Source organism: Bos grunniens, chromosome 4 (assembly GCF_055505025.1).
Source record: "Bos grunniens cultivar Pamir isolate PY7600 chromosome 4, Bosgru_T2T1.0, whole genome shotgun sequence".
Classification (NCBI taxonomy): domain Eukaryota; kingdom Metazoa; phylum Chordata; class Mammalia; order Artiodactyla; family Bovidae; genus Bos; species Bos grunniens.
The window spans coordinates 107,038,251-107,053,105 of record NC_141168.1 but is presented as its reverse complement, the minus strand read 5'-3'; the positions used below and the strand labels follow the sequence as shown (position 1 = coordinate 107,053,105).

Below are 14,855 nucleotides of genomic sequence, written 5' to 3'. Positions count from 1 at the left end.
TCTCTCTGTGGGAAGAGATCTCTTCCACTGCTGCTGACTCAACCATCACATGGGCAGCCTTTTTCTATCCCCACCCAAGATCCCTCCTGAATTCCACTTTACACCCCAAAGAGACAGATCCATTCAGGTGTCCCATAGAATGGCAGATGCATCACTAACTCATTTCCACACAGCCGAAGTCCTTTTTTGACTACTCTGCTGCTGCTGCTCCTCCTAAGTCGCTTCAGTCGTGTCCGACTCTGTGCAACCCCATAGATGGCAGCCCACCAGGCTCCCCCGTCCCTGGGATTCTCCAGGCAAGAACACTAGAGTAGGTTGCCATTTCCTTCTCCAATGCATGAAAATGAAAAGTGAAAGTGAAGTTGCTCAGTCTTGTCAGGTTCTTAGCAACCCCATGGACTGCAGCCCACTAGGCTCCTCTGTCCATGGGATTTTCCAGGCAAGAGTACTGGAGTGGGGTGCCATTGCCTTCTCCGTTTTGCCTACTCTAAACGCTGAATATTCATAGGAAGGACTGATGCTGAAGCTGAAGCTCTAATACTTTGGCCACCTGATGCAAAGAGCTGACTCACTGGAAAAGACCCTGGTGCTGGGAAAGATTGAAGGCGGAGGAGAAGGGGGTGACAGAGGACAAGATGGTTGGATAGCATTACCAACTCAACGGACATGAGTTTAGGAGATGGTGTAGGACAGGGAGGCCTGGCATGCTGCGGTTCATGGGGTCACAAAGAGTCGGACATGACTTAGCAACTGAACAAAAACAACAATTCTGTGTTAAAGCCATCACAATTTACCCAAGGGCCTAAAAAAACCTTTCATCATTAACATTAAAAACTTCCTCTCCTTTATCTCCCAGACTTACTCTGTCACCCAGACTGTCCATTTCTCTACTCCTATATTCATTATCTTACGCTTGTAGTATTGCCAATCTTCTCATGGTCTTTCTACACCCAAACTTGTCCACCTATAGTTTTCTGTCTAGACATCTAGCCAAATAATCTTTCTAAAATACGGATCTGATCACTTTACTCCCTGGATTAGAACTCCCTGTTGCCTGTAAGAGAAAAAAAAAGAAGGCAAACTAAACTCCCTAGTGTAGCATTCCTAACGAAAGCACTGAACTCCCTGGTATAACGTTCCTAGGGAAAGCAGGCAGATTCACCAAAAGCCAGTTTGCTGAATGGCCAACTCACTTGGTGTGTCACTGACCCAGCAGTGAGAAGTTAAATAATGCACATCGAGGCACACAGTGAACTGTGGTGCGGGCAGGGTATGAACTCACATGATCTAACTCACGAGCCTGTGTTCTGGGTGATCGTGCCATGTTCCCTCCAGTAATGACAATGATATAACAGCAGTGAGGGAGCTAGGAATGATAAACACTGGGCACTTATACACAGCACATTTTCTACTTTCTTTTAATCTGTGCTTTTATTGGGAATAGTAATCATGGCTAGCTTCTTTCTCTTTTTTTCAATTTTGGCTTCACTGGGTCTTCACTGTGGTGCCCGGGCTTCTCTAGTTCCAATGCTCAGGCTTCTCTTGTTGCAGAGCACGGGCGCAGGCTCAGTAGTTGAGGCACACAGGTGTCTTGAGTTATAACATGTGGGCTTAGTTGCTCTCAGGCACGTGGGGTCTTAGTGCTCCAACCAGGGATTGAACCCACATCCCCTGTATCGGAAGGCAGATTCTCAACCACTGAATCACCAGGAAAGTCCCCATGGCTAGCTTTTAATTTGTGCTTCTTATATGCTAAGCACTGTGCCAGCTACTCTGAAGGCATTATTTTATTTCACCCTCGTAACATCAAGCTTCCTGGGCGGTGCTAGTGGTAAAGAACCCGCCTGCCAATGCAGGAGACATAAGAGATGCAGATTTGATCCCTGGGTCAGGAAGATTCCCTGGAGGAGGGCATGGCAACCCACTCCAGTATTCTTGCCTGAGGAATCCCAGGGACAGATAACCCTGGCGGGCTGAAAAGTCAAAGAGGTTCTAAGTGCTGAATGACGTAGGGCTGATAGCAAGCGCTTTCAGGGTTCAGTGGAGATCGGAGTCTGTGCCTCTGGTTGGACAGGGTGTCTTAGAAGACTGGGATTAGAGAAAGGGAGGGGAGAAGAGAGTGTTCCCGGCAGAGCAGTGAAGCGGATGATGTGAAGAGCCTCATGTAATCGTGCTGGGGAACAGAACACTGAAGAGGAATGTAATCCCCCGCAACCAGACTGTCAACAGCCGCAAAGTGGGCGAGTGTTCTCTCCTCTTGACTCTCCTCTTACATCCGAACAAGAGAGCATGCAGGGCACAGTTGTGCAGAGGCCGATGCAGGCAGGGGTGTACCCGGCTGCTTCCTGCCAGCCAGCACGTGGGTGGTCTGTGAGCACGCTTGGTCGTGTGTGCAGAAATCAGATCCAAGATGGAGGAAACACTTAGTGCGGCTTCTTCGCTTGTTCACAGTCTGGAGATTGCACGGGAACCTTATGGGACACATTCCTCAAGGGCAGCTTTTACTGAGTCCCCAGGTCTGCTGGTAACGCTCCTGGAGGAGGTGGTGGGACCCTCGCCGGTAGGGCTGGTCCCCACCTGGCCTCGGCATGGGGTGGACATCTCCCTGTTGCCCTCGGGTAGATGTGTCTCCACACAGGATCTTGTGTATCGTTCTTGTTGCTGGAAGTGAAACTGGAAAGGGCAGAAGTTCCACCGATTTTCCCCCATTTTTGTGTAATCTGTCATCTGCAGTGTGGGGAAGGGGTTTGAAATTCTGAAGACTGTATTTTATATGGAGCATAAGAAAAAGAAATGAGAATCCTTAGTTCCAGAGTAGCATTGACATATATACACTCCCATGTATGCAATAGGTAGCTAGTGGAAAAGCTGCTGTATAAGACAGGGAGCTCAGCTCCAGGCTCTGCGAGGATAAAGGGGCGGGGCGGGGTTGGAAGGGAGGCTCTAGAAGAAAGGGCTAAATGTATACATAGGACTGATTTATGTTGTTGTATGGCAGAAACCAACACAACATTGTAAAGCCATTATCCTCCAATTAAAAATAAATTTTAAAAAAGGATAATAAAGGAATTTGATGAACTCAACACCAAAGAACCCCTAGTTCCTGCATCGTAACAATTTAGTGGAGTTCTAAGGACCAAGTTTACATACTTATGGGATGAAGAGACTTTCTGAGTAAATCTATATGGAATCCAGTGATGTTCAGAAAGAGGAAAAGGCCAGAGGCATAGTCTTCGAGTCCAGTAGAGGAGTGTGTACTTATGGGTGCAACAGAATGGAAGAGGGGGGCGGCAGGAGGAAGAAAGTATAAGATTCCTGCATAGCTTCGCTTTGAGCTCCTGGATTAAAGGCCTCCTTGGTCTTCTTCTAAACAAGAACACTTTAACTTTGCAATATTTGCAAAATAGCCACCAGTCATTAGCTCCTGAAGGACATTTGGGCACTTGAGGAATTATGTCAACTTTGCTGTTCATCAAATATTGTTTAACAGAGGGAGTCAATAATACTGTCCTCATTTAACATGACAGATGTGACAGTTGTAAACAAAACCAGATTTATGATCTTCCTCCCACCCTATATATTCCTCTCACATGTGACTTGCATCCTCTAACCTTGGAGTCATTCAGGATGCAAACACAAGTCATCTTTTTTATTGAAGTATAGTTGATTTTCAATGTTGTGTTACTTTCTGATGTACAGCAAAGTTATACATATATGTGTGTGTTCTTTTTTCTGTTATTTTTCATTTTGGTTTCTCACAGGATATTGAACGCAGCTCCCTGTGCCATACAGTAGGATGTTGTTGTTTATTCATTCTATACATAATAGCTTACATCTGCTGGCACCAACTTCTCTCTATTCCTCCCCCACTTCCCCTTCAACCACGCCCCCCTTCAAGTAATCTTTGATAGCTCATTTAATTGCCAAACCCAGTCAAATTTATGGTAGCAAAAAGACCCCCACTGTCACCAACTCAAATCTACTTACATGTGGAATCGATACCCACTTTATGTCATGCCATCTTCTTGCTTGTATCAGGAAATAGCTTCCTATCTGGTTTTCCTGCCTCAATTCTCTACACTGTTGAATCATTACATACTTTTTCCAGGTTACTATTTGTAATGATTACCTATTTGCTCTCAATGTCACCTTGAGCAAGTCACCTGACTTCTCTTGGCTTAAGTTTCCTCATTCCCAAAATAGTCATCAAACTTCAGTCCCGTGCTTATTGTATTAAATGAGTGAATGTACTTTAAAAACTTAGACTTTAATAAAGTGTCTAGTATAGTAAAGAAGGCAATGGCACCCCACTCCAGCACTCTTGCCTGGAAAATCCCATGGATGGAGGAGCCTGGTGGGCTGCAGTCCATGGGGTCGAAGAGTCGGACACGACTGAGCGACTTCCCTTTCACTTTTCACTTTCATGCATTGGAGAAGGAAATGGCAACCCACTCCAGTGTTCTTGCTTGGCGAATCCCAGGGACGGGGTAGCCTGGCAGGCTGCCGTCTATGGGGTCGCACAGAGTCGGACACGACTGAAGCGACTTCGCAGCAGTATAGTAAAAGTGCTCAATAAATGTGGCATAGTAGTGAAAGTAGTGGTCTAATTAGAAATATTAGCAATTGCAGAGTATGACTCCCAGCATAAAGTCTAAAATCATCAGCCTGTATTCAGTGACTTCCGTGGGAATGTCTTGAAGCATCTCCAGCCCTTTAATCTTTTTCATCTCTTCGCCTAACCTGCCTCCCAGCCAGGTGCTATAACCTAAGTGTTTTCTGAATGTGTTCTCCATTGCATTAGTTAAGAAAAATTTACCCCTGGCTACCTTCAGCAGAGAGGGAAATGTATTCTAGTCACTAGGGTACTCAGGGAATCCCCGGAAAAGACAAAGAGCTGGGACCCAGGAGTATAAATCTGGGCAGCTTGAGAGGCTTCACCAGTTGGATGCTGTCATTACCTGACTCATTTGCAACCCAGGGAATCTGTGTCTCAGTTCAAAGTTTACAGTGACCAAGGTAGAGAATGTGATTGCCCAAGCTGGGGTGAATGAATGATCCCTGGGAAGTTTGACGCCTGTGTATTGAGGTAGTTTCCAAGGATTGGGAGAATTATTGTGCCAGACCAATATCCAAGAGAAATCTCCTGCATCAATGTTTGTGCCCTTGTCTCTACTCTTCTCTTTCTGCTCTCCTAATCACTTTCCCATTGACAGGGCCCTGGCAATCTCATTTCTTCTCAGAAGTCCTTTTCAATATCTCTCCCTGGCATAACCACATTCCAACTGAAGTGGCTATTTTATCCTCTGTGCTTTGATAGAACTCCTTTCCTGTCTCCATCTTAGCTTGCTCTGCTTTTCTATTTGTGTTGTAGTTTTTCATACGCATGACTCACCTTCTACTAAATGGTGAGCGCCTATAAAGCAGAGCACGTTACTGTTAATATTCTTGTCCTGCGTTTTGTTTAATGTTTTCTCATTGTGGTAAAAGTCACGTAATGTAACACGTACTATTTTAACCATATTTAACTGTACAGTTCAGTGGCGCTAAGTACATTCACATTGTTGTACAGCTCTCACCATCATCCACCTCCTGAATTTTTCACCTTCCTAAACTGAAATTCTGTCTCCATTAAACACTAAGTCCCTATTGCCCCTCCCCACTCCCCACCCCCAGCTCCTGAAATCTACCAGTGTGCTTTCTGTCTTGTCCCACGTTTTACTTATCACCAGTGGCTTACATAGGCTTCCCTGGTGGAAGAAGCTGCCTGCAATGCAGGAGACTTGGGTTCAATCCCTGGATTGGGAAGATCCCCTGGAGGAGGAAATGGCAACCCACTCCAGTATTCTTGCCTGGAGAATCCCATGGACAGAGGAGCCTGGTGGGTTACAGTCCATGATGTTGCAAAGAGTTGGATATGACTGAGTGACTAATACACTTCAGTGCCTTACATATGCTTGGGGGCCACTTGAGGCATGCCACAGTGTAAGAGACATGGTCTTGAAACAAATAGACTTCAAGCAGGATCTCACTTTGTCATTTATTAGCAACTTAACTTGGAACAAATTCCTTACCCAGTTTCTTACCTGGGCTGCTTTGTCTGTAGAAATGGGAAAACCCGTTGCTTACTTTAGAGAACTGCAAGAATCAAATGAGTGAACATGTCACCCAGCCCCTTGCTGGATGCATAATGAACACGTAAAGCATGTTGGTTCCTTCCTCGCTAGTAAATGTCAGATTTTATTTTTTTATAAGAACAAACAGCTTGAGAGCAGATCTGGCAATTTCCGAGTAAAATTCCCCTAGGTTAATTATTAGATAATTCAGCCCTGTGAATAATCACAAACTTCCCAGTAGTTGGTATTCTCTTTAAAATAATAATTTTAATATTTAAATAATCATGCAGAGAATGACTACTTTTTGCTGGAAAATAAAATATTGATTAGTCATGTTCAAACATACATACTAGAGGAGACTTTGAAATCATAAACACTTTCATGACTTAAGAGTTAATCAGTATCTTTATGCCTTTTGATCCCAGTTACAAAAATTACACCAAGAGCATTTCACTGGTATTTGAAGAAAACTCTCCCTGTTTTCTAAAGGGGTTTTTAAGCCCAATAATTTAAGATTTTTTTTTAAAGTGGGAGCCAGCGATGAGACCCAGATGTGAAGCTGTGGGATATTATTCCAGACGCATCTGGCTGCTCATTGGCCACTGTGGTAGTGGTGTGGATGTTTATAGAGCTGCCTTTTCACATGTGACATAGTTAAACTTCAGATGGACAGTCTGGAGACTTCTGTGTTTATCTGGATGTTAGTTTCTTTGAATGGGCTTTGAATCAAAGGCCTTTCTTAATAGGCCTTTGATTCATCCGCTGAGGAGTGTTTTCTAATAAAGAATGATTACTTCCCCTGGTGGCCACATACATGTGTCTCGTTGCAGGCTTATACTTCCTCTGCACCAACTGGCAAGTTGTAACTCTCTGCAGCTTTCTTAAGCTGGGGGAGTTCAAAGAATGAATAAAACACATAGACTCAGGCTTAATTATTTTTGATAGGGAAAAAAAAAGCTGATGTTCAGATTTTTACTGACAAACTTATGTTACATATATACAGTATAGTGAATAAGAAGGAAAAGAACTAAATTACCCATGAGCAGAGAGTGGTATGATCAGCTATAATCCTGATAGTATATTTAATGGGGCTGCCTTATGGAAATCCCGGGTAGGAATGACGTTTTCATAAAATGTACTCTAACTCAAAAATACCTGTGGTGAGATTCAACCTATTTATTTCTAATGCTGAACATAGAGTTCATGTATGGTGAGTAGGTATTTCTACTTGCTATAGAGTCCTCTTAGTTATTTTACTACTTGAGTTTCTTTTACTTGAGCTTTTAATTGTTGGCATTATTTAACAAAGGATCAAAGATAGGATCTTGCTGCTGAGCATAGGGTCACTAACATAAAAAAGAGTATTTGTAATTCAGGAGATTTTGGCACAAGTTTCTCATGCTAGGACTTACTAGGCCTGGATTCGGAGGTCAATAAAACCAGGCCCCTACACAAAGAGCTTACAGTCTAGTCATGGGCATAGACCGGGAAAAGCCATAATACAATTTGACACGTGCCTTCATAGGAGGACATACGTAATGCTAAGGGGGCTGATGAGAGACAATGAGGGGTGGTGAATGATTAGGTAGGATTGTCTGGAGGACTTGATGCCTACATGGAGTCTTAATGAATAAGTTAATAATGTAACCAACACAGGAGAGGCTTTTCAATGAGAGTGAGTGTCAACTCATGGTACAGAGGCTGTACCTATGAACCTCAGAACTAGCCCAGTGAGGCTGGGTCATAGCTAGGGGTTGGGAGGAAAGAGGGTAGGTTGTAAGAGATTAGGCAGAAAAGTAGAAGCTAACAGAAAACATGTGCTCAGTTGCTCAGTAGTGTCCAACTCCTTGCAACCCCATGGACTGTAGCTCTCCAGGCTCCTCTGTCCATGGGATTTTTCCAGGCAGGAATACTGGAGTGGGTTGCCATTTCCTCCTCCAAGAACAGATCATGAAGGGTCCTAAATGACCTAGATTTTATCTTGAAAGTAATGATGAGCCATTAAGCTATTCTAAGCAGAGAAGTGACTTAGTCAAATACATGTTTTGTAATGTCATATTGACAAAGGATGGAGAGTGGAGTAAGTGAGGGTGGGGCCTGGCAAGCCTAGAAGCAGAAAGTCATTTAAAATGCTGTTGTCTTCATCCAGACAAGAAATTCATTTAGGAGGCTCTGACCTTAAGGATAGAAAGAAGCATACATTTGAAAGGTATTGAGGAAGTACTGAAACAGCACACAGAGAAGAAAGAGGGAGGAGTAAAAATGAACATGAGTGTCTGGCCTAGACAGTCAAAGTCCTAATGTGATGAATGTTGAAACGTTGGAAGAGTAATAGGTTTTTGTAGAAGGCAGCAAGCTCACTTTTCTGTGCATTGCATCTGATGTGTCTATGTACAGCCTTGAGAAATCTGCAGCAGCTGTAAAATATACACCTTAGAGAGAGATCAAGCCCAGAGATAAATATTTGAACATTGTCAGTATATGAACGCTAATTAAAGCTATTGATGAGATCACCAGGGAAGAATGTGTAAACAGAGACCAACAAGAGGACAGAAAACAGCCCCAGTCCCCCATAGGTAATAGAAGGAACTGTAGAGGCTAAAAACAGTGGTTCAGAAGAGTGGGAGAGAAAGGTGTGATGGAAGCCAGCATAGGAGAGAGGAGGAAGCCGCCCAAAGGTCAGATACCGCAGAGGTTCAGCAGTGTGAGTAGTGTGGCGGTTACTGGTGACTATGGCCAGCACATGTGGAATGTTGCGGGTAGAAACCAGATTGCAGTGGGCTGAGACACGAAGTTGGTGCTAAGTTATGTGCTGTGCTGTGCTTATAATCGCTCAGTCGTGTCCAACTCTTTATGATCCCATCAACTGTAGATCAGGCTCCTCTGTCCATGGGATTCTCCAGGTCAAGAATACGGGAGTGGCTTGCCATGCCCTCTTCCAGGGGATCTTCCCAACCCAGGGATCAAACCCATGTCTCCCACATTGCAGGCAGATTCTTTACCATCTGAGCCACCAGGGAAGCCCTAGTATACTGGAGTAGGTAACCTATCCCTTCTTCAGGGGATCTTCCTGACCCGGAAATCAAACCAGAGTCTCCTGCATTGCAGGCAGATTCTTTATCAGCTGAGCTACCAGGAAGCCCCAGTATTAAGTCTGCCACAGCTTAAAAAGCAAGTACCATTTCAAGTTGGAATAAGAATCTTTCCCTGTGTTGTCATCTTGGCATAACGCATCTTGTGACTTCTTCCATTTAGTACCCTGAGCTGATGGTCGCTTCCTACAACAACAACGAAGATGCTCCGCATGAACCAGATGGAGTAGCCTTGGTTTGGAACATGAAGTTTAAGAAAACCACACCAGAGTATGTCTTCCACTGTCAGGTAGGAGTCAGCACTGCAAAAATAACTGACATCTCCCGTGAGGCCAAATATAGCTCCTGCTGCCTTGCATCTGTTCCGTGTGGAGAAGAAGCACTGAGTTTAAAAACGGAATTGTTGACAATTTTGGAAAATTCCCCCACAGTAACCTAATGTTTTGGGAAAGTGGCCACCCTCTCCAAACAGTTAGGAAGCCTGGTTGGGGACTGTGTGTCATTTTCTTTCTATTTAAAACAGCGCCATGAGCATGAGTTTATAAAGGCCTCGCACTTAGGAAGAAATCCGGGTGTACCACTTCCTCTGCTTAGCAGGAACATATGTTTGCCCACCCACGTGGACATCCGCAGAGCAAGAGCATTTCAAGTTCCCTCCTCGCTCTGAAATGCGGTTCAGTGCGATTTCGCCAGTTTTAAGTGGACGGGCACCATCTTACTTCACAGATAATAATACTTTGGTAGCCAGTTTAGGGGAAGGTTTATCACCCGCTTTTTTGAATCATTGAGAAATACAGATACTGTTTGTGGTTTGCAGCTAGTTTGGGATGTTTTACTGCTTGTGTCTGCTGACGCATCGGTCCACTCCTCCAGTCGACACAAAACAGGCTGAAAGTATGTAACAACTGCCCTGTTGCCATGGCTCTGCTGAAATAATAGGCCCTGGTAGTGGCCAGCACCAACCCCTGTATTAATGCCCCTCTCCTGTGATTACGCACAGGAAGATGCAAGCAAGCATTCTTGCTCAGAGTCTCAGCTCCTCAGATATTACAAATCTGCCACTCTTGCTCTGAAAACAAATACATCAGTTGAGGAGACTGGGTAAACCTGTTGATATTTGAAAACTTAGTGCCATTTTATATCTAAGAGCTGAGTATCGTTTTGAACTAAAATATGTTTAGACTTCAGAACATTATCAGATATAATTTGAGGAACAAGGACTGCTGGAATAAAGGTCCTAGTAGCTCCAACCTGATTGAGTAACCTCTAACTCTGACCATGTTTTTCTAATTTGCTATCATAAAAACAACAAGAAGTCCTGGTCTGCCTAGTAAATAACCTTTATTTCTTGAACCTTTGAAATGAGAACAGTTTTTTCTTTCTTTTTAAGATTATCAAATTTGTCAGTCTGATATGCTCTTTCTGTAAACATAGAAGCTCAAAATCCTAATTTTATTCAGTTTAAAGAGTTTTTGCTGAATTACCGAGAAAATACTAAAAGGATTATGGGATAAACAGAAGCACATTTAAAAGAAAAAAAAAAAGCACCATTTGAAGTATTTTGAATAGTGTATAAAATCATATACGAATTTTTTTTAACTTTAAGAAGTGACACACTATATTGTTTTGGTCAGTGTACAAAATGTTTATCATCAAAAAAATGTTTATTATTATATTAACTAGCAGTAGGTCGCCTGTGACAATAACAATTTGAGAATGTGCTTAACATTCACAGCATTGCAGAGTAACAGGTCAGTGGGAACTAATAAGTTGAGTGAAGACACAAATTCCAGAAGAAACCTTCTGGAATTAACTGGAATTTTCAAATTTTGTGTTTTCTGACACAATGGTTAATGCTAGCATTGACTGAGAAGAACATCCTTTCTTTTCGTCTCCTGCTATCTTTGGGATCGTTTATGAAAAGCTTCACTAGAATGCCTTTAACCTTATTTTTACTTGCTTTTTAAATGCTCCAATGTATGTGTTCTAGAAGATATGCTCTTGATTTTTTTTTCAAGTCAGAGTGCTCTTAATATCCTACCAAAAGATACGAAGATATCTCTGTATTCCCCCAAATTCCTGCTACTATCTGCACTTCATCTGGTGACCAGAAACTGGTGGGGGTTCTTAGCTTTACCTACCATTCTTACTGAGAAAGGGGAGACTCCTAGTCCTTTGAAACTTTGGGGTTATGTGACATATGTAAAAGAACAGTCTACTGATTTAACTATTAGTCTATGGTGTAGTCTAGTCATTTTTGAAAGCTTCCAAGCGAGTTGAATATGCAGCAATAGTTGAAAACTCCTGCCGTGTAGAGGAGAGAAGAATAAAGGGGGTGATCAGTGATGAGACTAGTTGGCTTCTTCATTTGAATGTATGCCCATCATTCTTTTTTCCCCTTTGACCCAAACTAGAGAGGAATTTCTTGCTTTTGCTCCTCTGATGCCCTGCCACCTGATCCTATTGGAGAAATTTCCTACCCAAATCCCTGCCCCTTCTTACCACGCCCCACCACCACCTCCCCGCCAACAGACACTTATTCCCTCTGGCTCACTCATTGCTGGGATCTGCTTCCGTGGTGGTCAGAAGAGCAAGAGTTTTTCCAGGAGGGGATTCAGCCATGTTCAACATGACACAGCATGCCCTGGACAGTACCGTTTCTCTTGGGATAGTGACCCATCTTGCCATAGTTGATCTCGATGAAGTTTGAATCACCACCAAGTAAGTAACAGTGTCTGCAGAAAGAAACAGAAGTGCTGTGATCCTGAGTATGGCTGAGGTGTTGGGAGACCAAAGCAGGGTTAACTTGGACAGCCAGGGAAGGTGCACATGACTTGGTGGGTGGAGGTGAGGTGGAGGGAAGAAGTAACAGGACAGTTTGGTTGCCGTGAAGTAGCCATGGTAGTTCAGGGGGAATTTGGAGTGGCCACAGAACTAAAAATAGTGACGTGTAGAAGTCTTAGCCGCTCAGTTGTGTCTGATGCTTTGCAACCCCGTGGACTGTAGCCCATCGGACTCCTCTGTCCGTAATTCTCCAGGCTAGAATATTGGAGTGGGTAGCCATTCCCTTCTCCATGGGATCTTCCCAACCCAGGGATGAGACATGAGAGAAACCAAACCCTCCTCACTGTCTTTGTTACGCCGCTTCTAATCATTAGTGAAGTTGCTCAGTCATGTCCGACTCTTTTCGACCCCGTGGTCTGTAGTCCACCATGCTCCTCTGTCCATGGGAGTTTCCAGGCAAGAGTACTGGAGTGGGGTGCCATTTCCTTCTCTAATCATTAGTAGAGCTTATTTATTACAGCTGGTCCTCTCTAGACACACTCTCACTGAAATTGGGTAGGTTGAACTTGTTTCCACATTCTCCTGTGGTGTTCTAATAATTTCAAAATTAGTTTGCGTAATAAGAAAGGGGGCTGAGGGTAGGGAGGAGCTGCGAGTGCCTTATGATTGTATTTTTTATCAGTTTGGAATAATTGCATTAGCTGGCCATTTCTTGCTGATCTCTGCCGATTCTCCGTGTTTTGGGCAAGTGTATATAGTTGCAAACAAATCCTATGACTCAGAAAAACATCATTTGGGGCACTAGAAAACAAATGCACAAGATGTAGACAGCAGTTCAGTGTTCCTTTGTGAAGACTGACAGGCTTTTATCCTAATGGTAAAAAGATTGCAGGAGGAAGGCTCCTTTCTCTCTGAAAATAGCAAGGCCAAATACCCTCTACTTTCGTGGGCAGTATTCTGTCGTTACTAAACTGGATTTTTAGTATGGGCTCTGGTTCCACATTTTCTATTTTCATTTCAATAAGAGCCATCCGTACTTGGAAAACATCAGTGGACTCTGCGTAGCAGTCAGTCCCTGGTCCCCGCCACGCCATCTGGCAGTGCTCCTGCTGTCTTCTGTAGTGGCTTCCCCACACTGTCATTAGGTTATGCATCTGACCACCCTGCATTGCTTACCCTGGTGTGGTCTTTCTCTTTTAAAACAGAATGAGTAGAATCAGAAATACATATCTTAGAATTAGCTGCATTGAGGAAAGTGGAAAAGCTATATTTAGAGGCTTGGCTTTGTCAGAGGTTTTTATTTTTACTTTTATTTTTTTTTCCCGATTTGGTTTCTTTGTCCTTGGCATTCTCTTCTTGAGGATTATCTGACAGTGACCTGAAATTGACATAGACCCAAATCGCTCCTGATTTGGGGGTTGGAGGGGGAAGCAGAATGTGAAGTGGGGTTCATACCAACTAACCTCATTTGTGCCCATGTTTAAAATCCTCAGCTGATTTTTTCCGCATCTTCTCTTCTCATTAAGGTTCTATAAAGATAACAGGTGAGATTGCAGTGACAACTTTAGCCGTTCAGCGTCTGGTTCTTCATGAGGTTCTCCCAGGCTGCAGATCTCCCTGGGAGGAGTGATGGGAATGTGGGCTGCTGGTGGGGGGAGTGGACACAGTGGACAGGCAGCTCTGTTCCTGGCTGACCACACTGCCGAGTGACCATGGGGCAGTTGGTGAGGCATTGTCATCACGTCATAGAAAGGAGACTTCCTCCAACTCTGCTGGAGCTGTGAGGTTTATTGCAATAAACTTGATTTCTTCTCCCATCAATTTTTGTCCCTTTCCTAGCCCAGACTGTGGCATGTAATCTAAATAACAAAACAGCTATAGACACAAAGATACACATTCATTTAAAAGAATTTGCCAAGGTATTTTATGACCAGAAAAGTGTTAGAATTTGACTTAAGGATTCTTTTTTAATTAAGGGAGGGTAACTTCCTTATGGCCAGACTGATTTTTTCTTTTTTATGTCATTTTCTAAGCTTTTCAATGTGGAAAGTAGTTGTTGCTCAGTTGTTGTTCTTTAGTCGCTAAGTCATGTCTGACTCTTTCGTGACCTCATGGATTGTAGCTTTCCAGGCTCCTCTGTCCATGGGATTGCCCAGGCAAGAATACTGGAGTGGGTTGCCATTTCCTCCTTCAGGTGATCTTCCTGACCCAGGGATGGAACCTGCATCTCCTGCATTAGCAAGCGGATTCTTTACCACTGAGCCACCAGGGAAGCCCTGTTACTCTGTAGAGGTCAGAAAAGAGAAGGGATGAATGAAGAGAAAACAACTATATCCCAATAAATTTGAAAAAAAAAAAAAAAAAGTTTATTTGACAACTAGGGTTATGTATTCAATATGAATTCCTGGGATGACAAAGTAAGGGCACATATTAGGTGCTTAATGACTGGAGAATGAACTCCATGGATAAGGACATGCTGACAAATGTAAGACCCAGTTTTCAAAGGCAATGCAGGATGGGGAGACCCCAAAGAGCAAACCAGCATCGTTGGTTGTACAGATTGTGAGATGCATTTCAAAGTACATAATTATGGGTAATTAAGGAATTCGTCGGAGAAGGCAGTGGCATCCCACTCCAGTACTCTTGCCTGGAAAATTCCATGGACGGAGGGGCCTGGTGGGCTGCAGTCCATGGGGTCGCTAGGAGTCGGACACGACTGAGCGACTTCACTTTCACTTTTCACTTTCATGCACTGGAGAAGGAAATGGCAACCCACTCCAGTGTTCTTGCCTGGAGAATCCCAGGGATGGGGGAGCCTGGCGGGCTGCCGTCTATGGGGTCGCACAGAGTCAGACACGACTGGAGC

The 14,855-nt window shown here is 43.7% G+C and overlaps 1 protein-coding gene across 22 annotated transcripts in view; it reads left to right on the top strand.

The window, feature by feature from the left end:
* The window catches only part of DYNC1I1 (dynein cytoplasmic 1 intermediate chain 1), a 382,305-nt gene that overhangs the window by 237,248 nt on the left and 130,202 nt on the right, over positions 1–14,855 (top strand). For all 22 annotated transcript variants that reach the window (XM_086397756.1, XM_086397763.1, XM_086397764.1 and 19 more), the window contains one exon: positions 9,369–9,494. In XM_086397756.1, coding sequence (XP_086253882.1) covers positions 9,369–9,494 — 126 coding nt within the window. The remainder of the gene's footprint in view (positions 1–9,368; positions 9,495–14,855) is intronic.